The 14,572-nt window shown below is 40.2% G+C and overlaps 1 protein-coding gene across 4 annotated transcripts in view; it reads left to right on the top strand.

The window, feature by feature from the left end:
- The window catches only part of GPD2 (glycerol-3-phosphate dehydrogenase 2), a 140,655-nt gene that overhangs the window by 27,159 nt on the left and 98,924 nt on the right, over positions 1–14,572 (top strand). For all 4 annotated transcript variants that reach the window (XM_055308239.1, XM_055308240.1, XM_055308237.1 and 1 more), the window contains exon 2: positions 12,582–12,691. In XM_055308239.1, coding sequence (XP_055164214.1) covers positions 12,590–12,691 — 102 coding nt within the window. In that variant the 5' untranslated portion in view covers positions 12,582–12,589. The remainder of the gene's footprint in view (positions 1–12,581; positions 12,692–14,572) is intronic.

Here is a 14,572-nt window from a genome sequence, read left to right as displayed (position 1 = left end):
ATCGAGACAGTACCACCTTTAATGCATGAAGGTGTCTTTTTTTTTTCTTCTCTGTACCTACTTAATGAAGAACACACATAAAATAATATACATACAAAGTCAAAATAGCTCTGGACATTTTCAAAGAGACTTCATTTACAGGTGGAGCAAGGATCAGCAAATTCAGATGATTTGCCTGACTTCACAAAGCAAGTTACAGATAGAGACAGAATAGCAAGGCAAGGCTCCTCATCCTTGCCTTCCTGAATTCCCCTGGTGATTGTCTTTTTTCGCCTGGTGTTTTGAGAATTAAAAGAATATAGAGGTTGGTTGTTGTGTTTTTGTTTATTTTCTCTTTCTTTCTTGCTTGCTGTCTTGCTGTCTTTCTTTCTTTCTTTTAGCAATGGAAACTTTAAAGAGAATATTGAGTAGAACCCTTTATCTTCTTCTGTGCATGCTATTAAATTTTAGACTGTCAAATGCTAGGATATTAGCGGAATACTGTTGGTACACAATTTCTCATGCACAGTGACTAGACTTGTTTATAATCTAGTACTTGAATGCTTTTCATTTAAGAGTGTGTGCCAGTCCTTTTAAAGAAGAAAAGAAAAATCTAAAAGGAGAGGCTTGAAGAGGATGCTTCATTCAAATGGAGAGAATAGAATCTTATGACCGAGACTGTTTTAGCCAAGAAGGCTGAGCTGGAAATACAGATTTGCTTATTATTTTTGGATAGGTGAAAGAAAACAATCTTTTCTTTTTTGGGGGGTGAAGGGATGGGCATTTACAAAACGTTGTATTACCTGTATTCCATTCCTTTTAAAAAAGATTATTAGTTTTAAAAATTAATTATTAATTTATTTGAGAGAGAGAGAGAGAGCATGTACGGATGGGCCTGAGTGAAGGGAGGGACAGAGGGAGAGAATCCTTAAGCAGACTCACAGCTGAGTGCAGCCTATGGGGGCTCCATGGGGCTGGATCTCACAACCCTGAGATTATGACTTGAGCTGAAATCAAGAGTTGGCCACCTCACCAACTGAGTCACCCCGGGCCCCTGTATTACATACTTTTTAAATAAATTTTTCGTTAGAAATATGAATTCTGTAATCTGCCTTTCCTCTTGTTCAATTTTCATTTCCTTTAGGGTCAGACATTTTTAGGCAGTATGAGCACTAAGCAAAAGAATACAGTACATGATTACTTTGATTGGTAGTGTAACTGTGTAACTTAGATTTTCTTTGCATCTAAGCTTTGTGTGTGTAATTTGACCCTGTGTGTAATTTGTGTGTATTGATAGTTACATTTATACCTGCAGTGGATTATTAGATGTGCAAGGGAGTGAATTTTAAATGCAAATTTCAGCAGACTGCGGGGTGGGTGGTGAGGGTGCGGTGGTGGCATCACTACTGGGTGTAAAAATTGGTTGGCTTTATTTCTTGGGGATCTTCTCAAGCTCAAGGAAGCAAAATCACTGGTCTCCCTACTGCAACATACTTGGTTTCTGTTAGAACTCCCTGCCATGTCTTGTTCATTAATAGGGCTCTAATAGAGCTGTAATCAAATTTAGAATTTTTTTTCTTTTTTACAATGTAAGTAAATTAACTGAAATTATTGTGCTATAACTAATTATAATAAAAATTACAGTTTTTTTATGAGCTCAGGATTTCATAAACTATCTTCAACAAGTGTTTCCTAAAATATGTTTCTACTGACATATATAATGCAATTGCAGCTAGAACTTTTTTTTTTTTTTTTTTTTGCAGCTAGAACTTTTGAAAGAATTGATGCATTTTCTTCTCATTTGGTGATAAAAATAATGAAAAAAAGCTGAGTAAATCAGTTGGCATCAGTATTTTGAAGTAAGAAAAAAGCCAACTTTTTGAAGTTTTGTTTGTGCTTATTACATTTGAAGGCAGATTGTCAAACCTTCTATATCTGATATTCAAAAAAAGAGTTTTCAGGATAATGATCTTGAGTCTCTTTAAGATTCTTTCCAACTCTTCAAAGAAAAGTGCCTATGTTTAGTATATAGTGTTTCCTAATTCATAATAGTTTATTTAATAAAAAATATACAATATTGGAAAACAGCAAAAGAAATCTTTGATTAAGATCAGGAAAATAGAACCTCAATTATCCAAAACACTTTTTTCTCTGAACATTTCACTGAAATTTTCTTATGATGTATTTCTTTTGACTGTAGAGTTAAAGTTCATTATCCTCCATATATGTTTTTAAAAACTTTTCATTTGGTTCACAGTGCCTGTGCACTATTTTATAGTACCTAAGTCCATTTAAAATTTATTTATATGATGAGGTAGATGCTTTTTTAATGAAGCATTTTTGGGGTGTGTATTCAACAGTCATGATTGTGATTACTTTATCACTGTGTGTGTGTCTCTCATGAATAAATAAATAAAATCTTAAAAAAATGTAAAAGCAGATATTTTGACCTCTGGCTTGAAATTTATAACAGGGTTTTTAATTTTTTTTAAGATTTTATTTATTTATTCATGAGAGACAGAGAGAGAGAAAGAGAGAGAGAGAGGCAGAGGGAGAAGCAGGCTCCATGCAAGGAGCCTGATGCAGTACTTGATGCTTGGACTCAGGATCACACCCGGAGCCGAAGGCAGATGCTCAACTGCTGAGCCACCCAGGAATCCCTTTCTTTCTTTCTTTCTTTCTTTCTTTCTTTCTTTCTTTCTTTCTTTCTTTCTTTCTTTCTTTCTTTCCTTCCTTCCTTCCTTCCTTCCTTCCTTCCTTCCTTCCTTCCTTCTTTCTTTCTTTCTTTCTTTCTCTTTCTTTTTCTTTTTTTAAAGGATTTTACTTATTTATTTGAGAGAGAGTGAGAGTGAGTGCGAGAATCGGGGGGGGGGCTGTGCAGAGGGAGCTGCGGCCTCCAGTGGAGCAGGGAGCCAGACATGGGACTTGATTCCAGGACTCTGGGATCAAGACCTGGGCTGAAGGCAGACCTTGTTTTCTTTTATTTTTTTCCCCTTGTCTTAATTACTGAAGTAGAGTTTAGAACAGTGTGTAAAGGCTACAAAAGAGTTTATGCTGCTGAAGGAAAGTGAATGATTTTTATGACATAGTGTTAGTGAAGGGAGCATAAATACTGCGGGAGGCCCAGGACTGGTGTGGTCTGTTGGCCTAAAGAACTTTTTTCCCCTTTGATTCTTTGGTAACATCCTTTCTTCCTCAAGGCAAAATTAAAGTTTATATGCCTGTTGTATTATTTTTTAAGTGAGGATTTCTTATTATTGGTATTAAATGTAAATTTATTTAATTTCATACCAGGCATGTAGTCCCTTAAAACTGATTTGTGTCTTTATAAGGGATGGGAACTTTAGGGAAGGAATGTTCCGGATTTTCACTTAATGAGGGACATTTTATTTTATGCCTTTCCTCATTACTTTATATTATGTATATGGTAAACAAAGAAAATTAAAGATAGGGTTTTACAACTGTAAACACAAATCTATTAACATGTCTAGGATGATAGAGAATCTAGATTAATTTTGGTTTTAAAATGAACTTAAAATAGAAAACAAGTTCTCTTGCATGAAGTAATTATAGTTCTTCATGATTTCTAAAAGCCATTCTATGGAAAGCAAATACAATAGAAGTCATTCCATTATGAATTAAACTAAGATCATTTGCATTTAATGAATATAAATCTGTTACTGGCTGAATTGGACTTCATTGATTTCTTGTAATTCTGTAGTGAACCTCACGGAAATAGGAGAGAGGGTCAAATTTGTGACTATACTACTGTTGTGCACTTTAGAATTGGCAGAAAACATAAAATAGGGAAGTTGGCTTGGAAACACCATTTTTAAAGAAATGAGTCTTACGTAATAAATGCGGACTAGAGTGTGAGCATAGATCCTCGTGTTGCTCCAGAGCCCCCTCCTTCCTTTCTCTGTGTTTTCACTTCAGGCAACTTTGTAAAATAAGTGCTTGACTTGCTTATGGCTTTGTATATTAAGTCAAACAAAAATTACACAACAGAAGGATTCATGTAATAATGTTTGAGACAAGTTTTTGAATAAACAGAAACTTTTAACTGGCTCACTTTGAATGGTTGTTGACCTTATTTTCTTCTTTTTCTTTTTCTTTTTCTTTTTCTTTTTCTTTTTCTTTTTCGCCTTTTGCTTACATTTCTTAATTTCTGACTTGAGCCCCTGGAGCCAGCTCAGTCCTCTTCTGTGCCAGCTCCTCTTTGTCAGGCTTCCAGGCTCCTGCCCTCCTTGAGCCTGTGGCATGGTCCTGAGCCAACCTCTTTCTCAGTCTTCTGTAGCTGTGTGTTTGCCCCTAGGATGACCTAACTGACCCCAAGCGTCCTGGGGAGACTAGTAGGAGCCTTTAACAAAGCACTTTCTGGCTGGGAGCTATGTGAACCAGTATCAACGTAGCATTTGTCTTTCATTTTCTCTTTGATTCCTGATTTTCTCTTTTGTCTTCACTGAAAGCCTTTCCCTTTGTTAAGATTTCCCCGTCTTTTCCATCTTTTCGGTTAAGCCCTTCTCACATGGGATTTCCTGGGGAAGTTGATTGGAATACAGAAATTCCCTTAAGCAGTCTGTGTGAGAGACGGGGACAAAGCTAGGGTTTGGATGCTCTACCAGCAGTGTGGGACTGTGTTGCTTTAGCTTCCTCATCAACTACAGTCTGAAGTCTTGGACATCTAGAATCTCAACATTCATTATATTTCTAACTTTTGTGCTGACTTTTATTTGATTCTCTCATTTATTTTGTTTTATCAAGAAAATACTGTTTTTAGGGACTTAAGAAAAATCTTTCTGCGGGGCCCCTGGGTGGCTCAGTTGGTTAAGCATCTGCCTTGGGCTCAGGTCATGATCCTGGGTCCTGGGATGGAGCCTCGCATGGGGCTCTCTGCTTAGCCTGGAGCCTGCTTCTCCCTCCCCCTCTGCCTTTCCCTCCCGCTGTGCTCTCTCACAAATAAATAAATAAAATCTTTAAGGAAAAGAAAAAAAAAAAACAAAAACCTTTTTTGCTTTTGATATTCCGTTCAGAATATGAACATTTTACAACTCTAGGTGGTCACTGTTACTGCTGTGTTTGTGGCTTTTAGACTATGTATAAATGTAATATTTTACACATACACACACACATTCATTTCTTTCCATTTGGATAATCTTTTGTGGATAACCCTTGGGTCCATTTCCTATTCAGTCTTGGCCCAAATCTTTTTTGAAAATGTTTAAAGCAACCAAAACAGGACACATTCATTTTCAGTTTATGGACTAGGGCCCCTCTCCAGTTCCAGAGAATGGGCCTGTGATGTTGATTATTTTGTTCGTTTGTGTCTGACAGCTTTCAGAAAGCGTGCTTGAGGGCTGACTCTGTTTCTGTAGGGTTCCCATGCATCTTACTGCCTAAGATGTTCGTGCATACAGGCGCCTCTCTGGTTGGCGAGGGGGGATGCATTTACAGGCAGAGTGCTGATCTTTATCCTCACTGGGAAAGAGAAGTTAGCACGAGGTGTGCATTGCTTGCTGCTTATCTGGGCAAGCACTTTATTAGCATGTGCTTGGTGTGCCTGAACTAGGATGTACTTTCTGATAGGGAGGTATATGAAACATTCGATATATCATGGATTGGAATAATAAAGGATTTACTTTGTTGAAATGTGTCTAATTCAAAGCTGCCCAGAAATCTTGACGTTTACAGTTAGAACTGGGCTGCTGGTTGGGAAGGTGCTTTGTGTTCACTTCTTCTTTCATTTTGTGGTGGACTTGCTGCCAAGTTCCATGATTATAGTAGACTTCTTCTTTTGAAGTCTGACACCCATATTTTGTAAAATTCACATACCCTTCTCCTTGTAAGTCACTGAATTTGTATGCAGGTGGACCTTGAGACCTGGTCTTCTGAATAGTGCAGTTGTGCCTTCTGTGGGTTTGAAAAAGTGTCATGACTCAAAATAGATGAGGTGTGGTTTTCCATGCATAGCTACAAGGTAGGTGACTATACAGTTGAAGTGTAAGGAGCTTCGTGCTACTTTTGGACCTGCACATGCTTAAGGAAGGGGCTCAGAGGTGTAGCACAGGCTATAGGCAGTCAGAGGGGCGTGGAATGCCTTTACGTGTTGCTACATCTTGCTAGGGAGCACCTGTCCCCTGGACTGCAGAATTACTCTTCTAAAAATGATCTTTCAAAAAAAAATAATAAAAATAAAATAAAAATGATCTTTCAGCTACAGTACATGCATTCCCCCTACCCCTGCTCAATTTAAATGAATGAAGATCGTGGAGAGAGCAAAGGGAATTTCCACACAAGACGCCAGAGGATAGGAGAGTTTGTAAAAGTGAAGAGACCCACAGCTCCTTCCACGCTGGAGTGATAAGTCCATTTGGTTGGGTTTTAGTTATGTGAAATTCAGAGAGAAGCTAGGTGGTGGGACAGGAAGAGGAGTTTGAGTACTCTGTTTGGAGAACTCAGAGGCCAGGAAGTGTGCCCTTGTTCTGGAATAACTTTGTGGGGGTTGCTGAGAGGCCCCTCAGCCTTTCTCAGTGGGTGCCTATTTCTTGTTTTGAAGTCCACAGTGTGTGGGGAAGGTCTCCAAGGGCGTGATTTAAGCTGCTGAGTCGCCTTGCTTCTGGGTGGGAGGAGGCGGAGGTGGTGAGCCCCCAGGGCTGTTTGAGACAGGGTTTCCATGTCTAAGGCCTTCCCGATCCCGATCCCTAGCGGGGCTCCTCAGAGAGCAGCCAGGAATTCGCGTGGCCCGCAGGGAGCTCCTGCAGCTGTCCAGCGGTCCTGGGCGCCACTGAGGCACCAGAGGCCCGAAGCCCCTCGCTCTGAGTCACCGGTGCGTTCCAGACCATCTTTCCGGGCAGTGCTTTCATTTTCTTCAGGTGGATGCCCGGAGGGGGACCACCTGGGGGGGGGTCCATGCCTCACCTATTTTCTCTCATTAATTAATTAATTAGTTTATTTATTCATGAGAGACACAGACACAGAGGCAGAGCCACAGGCAGAGGGAGAAGCAGGCCCCATGCAGGGAGCCCGATGCGGGACTCGATCCCGGGTCTCTAGGGTCATGCCCTGGGCCGAAGGCGGCGCTAACCGTTGAGCCACCCGGGCTGCACTCTCTTTAATTTTTTTTTCAATTTTTATTTATTTATTTATTTATTTATTTATTTATTTATTTATTTATTTATTTATTTATATTTATGACAGTCACAGAGAGAGAGAGAGAGAGAGAGAGAGAGAGAGGCAGAGACACAGGCAGAGGGAGAAGCAGGCTCCATGCACCGGGAGCCCGACGCGGGATTCGATCCGGGGTCTCCAGGATCGCGCCCTGGGGCGAAGGCAGGCGCCAAACCGCTGCGCCACCCAGGGATCCCCTAAGCTCTTTGGTTTGACCCAGCGCCACTTCTTTAGTTTCGCTTTTGTTGCCTGTGCTTTCGGTGTCAAATCCAAAAAAATCATCGCTAAGAACGGTGCCAAGTAGCTTACCCTCGATGTTTTTTTTTTTTTTTTCCAGAAGTATTATGGTTTCAGGTCTTTTTTTTTTTTTTTTTTTAATTTATTTATTTTTTTTTTGGTTTCAGGTCTTATATTTAAATCTTTAATCCATTTTGAGTTTGTTTTGGAACATGGTATAAGATAATGGTTCCCTCCCTCCTTTCCTTCTTTCTTTTCTTTCCCTTGCCTACGGCTGTCCAGTTTTACCTACATCATTTACCGAAAAGACTGTCCTTTCTCTGTTGTGTAAGCTTGGCTCCTTTGTTGAAAATTAATTGACATGGGTTTATTTCTGGGCTCTCTATTGATCTACAAGTCTGTTTTTCGTGCCAACAAGTTTTCAGTACCAATACCATACTCTTGAATAATATACCTTTGAAATGTAGTTTGAAATGGGGACTTGTGATGCTTCCAGCCTTGTTCTTCTTAAGGTTGCTATTCAGGGTCTTTTGCCTATCAGAGTATTAACACTTAATATAGCACATCTAGTTATAATATAGAGTTGTGAAACTGTGATATTTAATTCACCAAATTGATTGTAAGCACCTTGAGTGCAATTGATAAACTCACAGATGTATTTATTTAGTTTAGTACCTTTTTGCTCAGGGTTGTTTAGTTGGGCTGGTGTTCCCCTGCCAATAATCGGAGGACTGGTGCTTATCTGTGCAAGTGTGGGAGCTGGTCCTGAGTCCATGTACATACAACTCAAGTCATGGGGGCAGCCCGGGTTGCTCAGCGGTTTAGCGCTGGGAGACCAGGGATCGAGTCCCACGTCAGGCCCCCTGCATGGAGCCTGCTTCTCCCTCTGCCTGTGTCTCTGCCTCTCTCTGTCTCTCTCATGAATAAACACATAAAATCTTAAAAAACAAAAACAACTTAAGTCATGGGCCCTTAGACATGGACATCAGCTGTAAGAACTAATTTAATTGTGGGGTATGTGGGTGGCTCAGTTGGTTAAGTGTCCGACTCTTGGTTTCAGCACAGGTCATGATCTCAGGGGCTTGAGATTGAGCCCCTCATCGGGCTCCGGGCTCAGCAGGGAGTCTGCTTGGGATTGTCTCTCCTCCCTGTCCCTGCTCACTCTCTTTCTCTCTCTCTAAAATAAATAAGTAAATAAATAAAATCTTAAAAAAAAATAACTAAGCTAATTTTATTTCTGTTTGATTTTTCTACCTCTAGTTTCTCACACTTTTAGTTACAAAAGGTAAAGATTTATCCATATTCCCAGTTGCAGTTTTGCTTAGCTGGAAGCAACGTTTCCTCTTTGTAATCATTGTGAAAAATTTTCTCCTTATGATGGGATGTAAGTGGATACAAATAGTTCACAGCATATGGTTTATATTTATCTGGTTTTAAATTTCTGTTGTTCAGCCGTAAAACAGTGTTCTTACATTACCATAGATATTTTGTCAGAGGTTTCTTCACTGACTTAGGGAAACCCTAAAGCCAAGGACTGTACACATGAGGGGAGTGTTTGAGAACAGGACCCTCTTTTAGGAATAACAGCGAAACATGGCATGGCCTTTGGGGAGAAGTTGCTATTTTGAGAGCAAAAGGCAGGGTAGAACCAATCGGTGGTTAGGAGTATAGACTAAGTTGTGGTTTTCTCACTTACTAGTCAGTGACTTTGGGCAAATCCCTTACCCGTTCTGAACCACAACTGCCTCTTTTATGAAATTAGAGTGATATGAGGGTGATATGAGCTGATGTATGTAGAATCGAAAGCACAGTGCCTATTACCTAGCAAATACTCAATAAATGTCAACTATCAGTATTTTAACATTGATGATGATGATAATCATCATCATCATCTTAGCAGAGACAGTTGAAATTGATTTTGTGCTTTTGTTTTTGAATTACTTGTTTTTTTAATTTATTTTTATTTTTTTATTGGAGCTCAATGCCAACATATAGCACTGCAACCAGTGCTCATCCATGACGTCAAGCGCGCCCCTCAGTGCCCGTCACCCAGTCACCCCCACCCCCCGCCCACCTCCCCTTCCACCACCTCTTGTTCATTCCCCAGAGTTAGGAGTCTGTCATGTTCTGTCTGCCTCACTGATATTTTCACTCATTTTCTCTCCTTCCCCCTTTATTCCCTTTCACTATTTTTTATATTCCCTGAATGAATGAGACCATATAATGTTTGTCCTTTTCTGATTGTCTTACTTCACTCAGCATAATACCCTCTAGTTCCATCCACATCGAAGCAAATGGTGGGTGTTCGTCATTTCTAATGGCTGAGTAATATTCCATTGTATGTTTTTGAATTACTTGTAAGAGTGATTACATTACAACTAGCTGGGTGGTCTTATGGTGGGTTTGATCTCAATAGAAATAACGATCCCCTATGCATGGGCTATTTTGTGAAAGTACTGGGAAAGAGAAACTCTTTATTGATTATCGTTAATATGATTGCTAACTCCGCAAAATAATGTATTAATGCAGTTTTTTATTAGTATTAGTGGCTCATTGAGAAAACCCATGAAAATATCTCCCTTAGTGAGGTTTGGTTTTGGAAATGAAATTGAAGCACTATAATAAGTTGAGCAGGGAATGCAGGAACCTACACAATTGGAAAAACTAACCCCAAACTGAAGTGGCTGAGTGAACACCTCTGCTGAGATGCTTTCCTTGACTGTGTTATATAACATCCCTCAGCTGCTTTGTTGATGTGTGGTATTCTTTGTGAGGTCATCAATGACATTATCAACAATTCAGAAGCAATGATACTGAGTTAAAGTCAATCAGCTACAAAATTCACATCCAGGACACCACCGGGCCGCTGTCTATATGGGGTGGGCACAAGCATTGTTTAGGTAAATAAAACTAGGTCTCTATTCTCTGTCCCTCATTGTCAGGGGAACCCAGTTAGCCTGGAGATGCTGTCTCTGGACTGCTAGGGTTTCCACTGTTGTGTGATAGGCAACCCACATGAACATACACAAAAGTACGAGGGAGGGTGATGGTGGGGTATGACAAATGAGTGCCTTGCAAGTTGGCTTAGTTGAGATTTTCAGTATCAGAACAATCTTGGATGTAAAGTTTTGCTTAGGGTAGACTGAATGATGAATGGACGCCCCTAGCCATCATATTGGCATACTAATTATTGTGCATCACTAGGGAAAGAGGGCACCTTTCTCTACCTCCAGCAGTAGAGAAACATGCATGTGAAATATTTTTCTGGTGAGAATCTTTTTTAAAAAAAATATTTATTTACTCATGAGAGACACACACATACAGAGAGGCAGAGACACAGGCAGAGGGAGAAGCACGCTCCATGCAGGGAGCCTGATGTGGACTCGATCCCGGGACTCGGGGATCGTGACCTGAGCCGAAGGTAGGCGCTAAACCGCTGAGCCACCCAGGTGCCCCTCTGGTGAGAATCTTAATAGAAAAGATGAGTCTTAGAATTTATTAGTCTGTCAGAAGGAGTATGGTCAAAGGAAAAAATAAATTTTTCAGAAATGCCAACTTTTATTTTAGTATATAATTTATAGGATTCCAAAATGAATTTTCTATGAAATCACAGTTACCAACTGCACTGAAATTCTTTGATTTAGTGTAGTTATGCTAATGGATTCTATTCATCCTATATGGACCTAAACATTTTGAATGTATCCTAATTTACATTGAGATACTAGATGTTCTTTAGTATCCTAGGTTAAAACTGACTTCATATTAAATACTTTCCTGAGTCATGAGATACTTGTAGAGTATAAGGCATGTTGTCTAGACAGGTCTGACCTCCATCCATTCAGGAAAATAGGGTAGTGGCTTACCTGTAAGATGTGGCTGTGCCAGCTGCTACGGTGAATGAAAAGTCTCAGGCAGGTCACATTGCTCAATATCAACTCTTTAAGTTAGAACTCTTTTTTTTTTTTTTAAGATGATCACATGGTTTTATCTTTTTTTGTTTAGCAAAATAAAAGCTGGCAAGGCTTCTTTTGGTGGAATTTTCATCTTGAAGCACTTTGGTTGTGTGGTGTTTCTAAAAAATTAAAGGACATTGAAGCCATCAAAAAAACTTCTATTTCAAGATGAGAAGAAAGTCAAGAGCTAACACAATGCAAGATTTTATTTAGAAATATATAGCAAGGGGCTCCTGTGTGTCTCAGTTAAGCATCTGACTTCCTCTTGGGTCATGATCTCGGGGTTGCCCTCCACCTGCTTATGATTCTCTTTCTCCCTCTCCTTTTGCGCCGCCCTTCCTCACCCCCCCCCTTTTCTTTTAAGATTTTATTTGACAGTTGAGAGAGAGTGAAGGCGTGCCCGCGTGTGGGAGCAGGCCCGGGAGGGGCCACTGCCGGGCTCCCGGAGCCGGGCTCCTGACCTGAGCCACCCAGGTGCCCCCCTCACCTTGTCTGTCTGAAAAAAAAACTGAAAACAGAAACCAGAGTGCTGGATATGGAGAGTTGCCCCTTGAAATTGCCGTGCTGTGCAACCCTGACTAGAAGAAAACTTTTTTTTTTAATTAAGTTCCCTTAATGACAGGAATTCTAGCTGTCACTAGGAATTATCTTTTGTCGCTTTGTGAAAGGATCAAGGCACTGTCTGCTTGACTTATCTGTCAAGTGTAGATTGTTCTGAGGAATGCACCTGTGTTGGCTCCCTCCTGAGAGCTTCGATGGGAGGGGAGAGGCCGGGCAGGGAGTTGAGCCACGGCGTGAATTGGCACCTGTGCCAGAGCACCTGCAGGAACCACGATGCCCGCTGTCTCCACTAGTGGCAGCTTCCCCCCCCCCCCCATTTCCTTGTGGAGGGGATTAGCAGTTGAACAGATTTGCAAGTACAGCCTGCAGTTTCGTGAGATACACAATACCATGTCTCTTCATGGCTCTCTTGACTTTATGCTGTGTCAATATCTTCAGTTGTCTCTTCGTTTGCTTTTCTTTCTGTAATTCCTGTTGGAAGGTCACTTTTATGTGGTCAGTTCCCTTGTCTCTGTTTTTTTTTTCTTATGTTTTTTGGCCCATGATAACTTCCTTGTTTTATGTTTTGTTTTCTAGCTTAATATTGGTTCAGAATCTTGCAAGGTCTCTTTTTATGATGGGGATTGTTATCTGATCAAAATCCTAATTCACTTCTTTCTGTTTCCTTTTTGTTTTTCTTTGTAGGCTAAGAAATGGCATTTCAGAAGGCAGTGAAAGGGACTATTCTTGTTGGAGGAGGTGCTCTTGCAAGTGTTCTAGGCCTCTCTCAATTTTCTCATTACAGAAGGAAGCAAGTAAGTAATTATGCATGTTTTGATTATAATATGAAACTTCTATCTGTTAAAGAACTGCATATGGGCCGTGTGTACGTTTGTTTAGAAATTACTGTCTCCACTTGATCTGAAAGACAGTAATTTGGAGTACTACCTTAATGATCCTTGAGAATTGGGTGTATATCATTTTTTAAAAAGTAAATTTCTTTACCAGAAAGCATTACATTATTTAGCTTCTGTTTTGGCTCTCTGGTTTTAAAAGAGTGCCTCATTTCCAAAGGCCAGGGTTTGTTCATTTAGACTTTCCTTCTCTAATTCATCCAAATGTCTGGGTACCTTCTGTGTTCCTGCCAAGAGTTTGTCTTATTAGAAGGCAGGCAGGCATCTGAGAAAGGAAATGGAACAGAGCCTATACAAAAGGCCCAACTTTGAATCTTGGTTTTATTTCTTAAAGATTTACTTGTGTATGTAGTATTACTTTATAGTGGATAACATTTTTAGTGGGAGAAAGCCATGAAATGAGATTGGTATGAAGTTTCCAGATCATTTAAAGTGCTCAGTTTATTTTCACTCCCCCCCCACCCACCTTTGCACTACAACTATGCCAAATTGATGCCAGAAAATAATTTTGGTGACTGGTTTTGTTCTTTTTAGGCTTGAAATGCTGGCAGGCACCTCTGATGTTAGTATTATAGTCTCCTGGTTTCCCTTACCCATGTCACTAGGGCATTTTACGATACCAGCTCCGTGATGTATTCCTGATTCAAAGACGGAGGTAAAAGAATTTGGGAAGCTGTATGCAGCTGGACTATTTATTAACTACTTATTTTTTCCATTTTTGTGAGAGCCTTTAGGCCATGGCTTGCCTTGCACATGTTTTTTTTCTTTGTGCTCCAAGGCAGTGGGGCTAGCCACATTGCTTGGAGTTCTAGATCCAGAGTGAGAAATACCAGTTTCTTTTTTTTTTTTTTTTTAAAGGTTTTATTTATTTATTCACGAGAGACACAGAAAGAGAGACAGGCAGAGACATAGGCAGAGGGAGAAGCAGGCTCTCTGCAGGGATCACGACCTGAGCCAAAGGCAGATGCTCACCCACTGAGCCACCCAGGTGCCCCAAGAAATACAACTTTAAAAACACATATTGGGAAGAATCAATTTGCTGGCTTATCGTGAAAAAAAAGAAAAAAGACAGAAAGAAAAGTGGCTCATTTTTAATGCTTCTTCCTAAAGATGGAGGAATTTGAATAGGTCGTGTTAGTCTTTTTCATCTTTCCCTCTGAGCACATGGCGCTTAAAGTTTCCCCAGGTGTATATCATACTTTCAGGTATTATTAATTGACTGCCTTGCTATATAAAGCTCATCCTCGCTCGTGTACTGTTCCTTTAAAAATAGTGCCTCGGTTGCTTAAAAGTAAATGTGAAAAGGTGCTGCTCCTGCTGAGGCTATTTCAGAAGGTGCAGGCCTGTCTGGGACATGGCTTCAGTGGATTGGGTTACTTCTGCCCTCTTCACCAGGGCTGTCTGAAGTGACACTGGCAAGTGCCGGCACCAGAGGTCATAATATCTAATCTGATTAATTGTTGCTAAACTGGCACATGGTTTAGGTCTGTTAACCGTAGCAAGCATTTTCTACTTCAGAGTTTATAACTTTGTACTGAGGTCATACTGTTTCATATGTTTGGTTTGATTTTTCCTTAATTTCACATGATAAGCAGCTGATAACAGTCTCTAATAATCATGTCAGGGGTGAATTTTAGTAAAATCCAGGCAAAACAAGGATCTTTTGCTTTCTGGGTCGTTTTGCATTTTCTCCTTCCTAGGTTAGATATCCTGACGACCCTAATAGCCACGTGAAACAGATACCAGCAGTTTCAAGTCATTTATAATTTTAATCTGACAAGT

This window comes from Nyctereutes procyonoides, unplaced genomic scaffold (assembly GCF_905146905.1).
Source record: "Nyctereutes procyonoides isolate TBG_1078 unplaced genomic scaffold, NYPRO_anot_genome, whole genome shotgun sequence".
In the NCBI taxonomy this organism is placed as follows: Eukaryota; Metazoa; Chordata; class Mammalia; order Carnivora; family Canidae; genus Nyctereutes; species Nyctereutes procyonoides.
The sequence above is the reverse complement of the archived record's forward strand: the minus strand, read 5'-3'. Positions and strand labels throughout refer to the sequence as shown.